General features: G+C 33.8%; 1 protein-coding gene across 1 annotated transcript; it reads left to right on the forward strand.

The window, feature by feature from the left end:
* Positions 1 to 1,520: 1,520 nt before the first annotated feature.
* LOC121311430 (putative olfactory receptor 13C6) lies at positions 1,521 to 2,312 on the forward strand (the record flags this gene model as incomplete). Its single annotated transcript, XM_041243948.1, has 1 exon — positions 1,521 to 2,312. A coding segment is annotated over exon 1 (792 nt), but the record flags the coding sequence as incomplete, so codon positions are not given.
* Between the last annotated feature and the right edge of the window lie 568 nt (positions 2,313 to 2,880).

Raw genomic sequence — 2,880 nt, forward strand, 5'->3', positions numbered from 1 at the left:
TGTCATTTTTCCTGACACACATAAAAAAAATGTAATATTGAAAACAGTCACTTAGTGAAGGGCCCTTATACAACTGTGAATTAACTGCAATTGTGAATTGTTTTCCACATCAGCTATTCCCTATGGAATTTGACAGAAAGTGTCTTAGATGAAATATGAAGCAATTCATAAGACACTCCCATGTGGATTTACTAGATATTTACGTACCAGGATTCCATGGCAATGCTGCAATGGGAGTGGATGTACTGCCTTTTTAAAGGTGGATACTGGTGAAGGAGTCTAGAATGTGTGAATCTCTGAAGGAACTTCAAGACCTGTGTACAGTATATGCATACTAAAACCAGGTAAGACATTTTATAATATCACAGAGGAGGTGGTAGTTCTGTGTACTGAGGCAGTGATGATTAAGCTTTTAAACATATTCTTACCTCTTTTTATCTTACTAATCTTCTCTTAATGGTTTGATGTTGACATCTGTGTTTTTCAAGCTTTATTTACACTTTAAATTGAGATTCAAGTCTGTTTATCTACCATAGTGCCGACTACACGGTGGCATGATTCTTTCTCTGCATTCATTTACTCTATTACAAGAAGTTGGTCTCTACCTGACCCCTTTTCTATAAGCAGTATAGAACATGGGTTTAATGCTTAGATGGAATCAGTTATTTGTAATGCTGAAAGTTAACATAACATGGTGGTAGGAGAAAATGACTTCAGAGTATATTATTATTATTATTATTATTATTATTATTATTATTATTATTATTAACAACAAAAAAGGAGACAAAAGGAAACACTGAGGCGTAGTAGAGTAGGGTTATGTTACGTTACTGCCTCTAAAAGCATGGCATGGCATATCTGGTTTCAAGGATTCTGCATGCTTACTATTCATTCTGTAGTTAAATCTCTGTGTATGAAGGAAACTGAGTGTGTACATTCATGCTCAGGTAAAGGGCAATACAGTGTAATAAAGTGTTTAATCTAGTCTTTAATGAACTCCTATTTTTTATGGAAAATATTCCATGTAAGTGATTTAAAGTGCTGTCTACAAGATATTTACAATGAACAGCAGTAATTGTAAAGAATGGAAGGTAGGTTTTTGTGCTTTTTATTTGCGAAGGCTCTGAAGCAGACCAATAAGAAAATACAAGACAATGAATAAAATCTATGTATGTTAGAATCATGTATCCAAAGTAACAAATACATATAATATCCATGTGACAATTTATAAATGGGTCACAATCTCATGTACTGAATTCATTTTTCAAGATACATCATAATAACATGGATTGCATAGTCTTATGTAATAATAAAGCATTACTTGCCAGTAAAACCCAAATGCGTTAATGCACTTACAGGGAGCACAGTGTTGGCTTTAGCATACATTAACCAACCTAATTACAGTAACACACAGCTGTACACAAACAGGATTAAGCAATGGACTACTGCTCTGTAAGGTAAAAACTGCAATAACATGTTTCCTTTCTTTATCCAGACGACAAATAGCTCTTGTGGACAAGATGAACACCACCATCGCTGACTCTTCCGTGTTAAGTTTAGAGGGCTTCATTGTGTCTCCTGAAGCTGCTCACCCTCTTTTTCTGTTAACATTGGCAGTATATCTGGTTGTTCTTATTGGAAATGTTACAGTTTTTGCTGTTATTGTTTTTCAAAAGAATCTACACGAGCCAATGTATTTCATGCTATGTAATATGTCTGTTTGTGATTTGATTGGAAGCACAGCGGTAATGCCTAGATTAATGGCAGACTTCCTCACAGAGGTTAGATACATCTCATATGCAGCTTGTGTTATTCAGGCTTTCTGTGTTCATTTCTACGGTTCAGCAGCTCAACTGATATTGACTGTAATGGCTTATGACAGATACATTGCAATTTGTAACCCATTAAGATACAACAGCATAATGACAACTAATACTTTGGTGAAGCTCTGCTCCCTTGCCTGGGGAGGGGCATTCGTTTTAATAATAATCCTCTTTGCTCTTACTCTTAGACTTCCGCGATGCAGATCACGGATAGTGGAGGCTAATTGTAACAATGCAGCTTTATTTCTTTTATCCTGTGCTGACACTACTGTAAATAACATTTATGGTTTATCTATTACAGCTTTTCTAAGCGGTTTGTCTTTTTTGGTTGTTCTCTACACATATATTAGAATACTAATGACATGTTTATATAAAAGTCAGAGCAATAGTAAAAGCAAAGCCATTCATACATGTGCTACTCACTTAACTGTCTATATTATTTTTGAATTCACTATTTTGTTCTCCATCATTATACAGCGATTTCAAAATGTCAGCCCAAATGCACGGAAAATCACCTATATGTTAATTACGACCTTTCCACCATGTGTTAATCCTATAATTTATGGAATTCATACAAAGGAAATTCGTAATAATGTTTTAAAGTATTTTAAAAATACAGTACTACAAAATCAATGATGCTGGTGGTGCATTATGCAACATTCAGTTTTTTAATTCTAGATTTCATTTCCATGAGTACATCAGTTTGATGAATTATATATATATGAACATGGGTCATTAATATTTCTTAAAATAGATATAATAAAGCAAACAGGGAAGAAACACTGGGACATATTATACTATATTAACTATCAGATTTGTGTCACTTTTTTTTTTATTTATTATTTTTTCTAATATTGTTGTGTATTTATGATGAGACAATAAAAAACGTGGTAATCCTAATGAAATGAGCTGTGTTTGTGTAAAGCAAAACCGTCATTATTCCACAACATTGATGTGATGATTTATCTTGTTCATCTTCAATTTAGTTTGTGTTTTACAGGAAGAAAGGTTTGCAGTGCTAGCCTGGATTTGTATTCTCCACAACATAGTTACCCCA

The sequence above is a fragment of the Polyodon spathula genome, unplaced genomic scaffold, assembly GCF_017654505.1.
Source record: "Polyodon spathula isolate WHYD16114869_AA unplaced genomic scaffold, ASM1765450v1 scaffolds_3231, whole genome shotgun sequence".
In the NCBI taxonomy this organism is placed as follows: Eukaryota; Metazoa; Chordata; class Actinopteri; order Acipenseriformes; family Polyodontidae; genus Polyodon; species Polyodon spathula.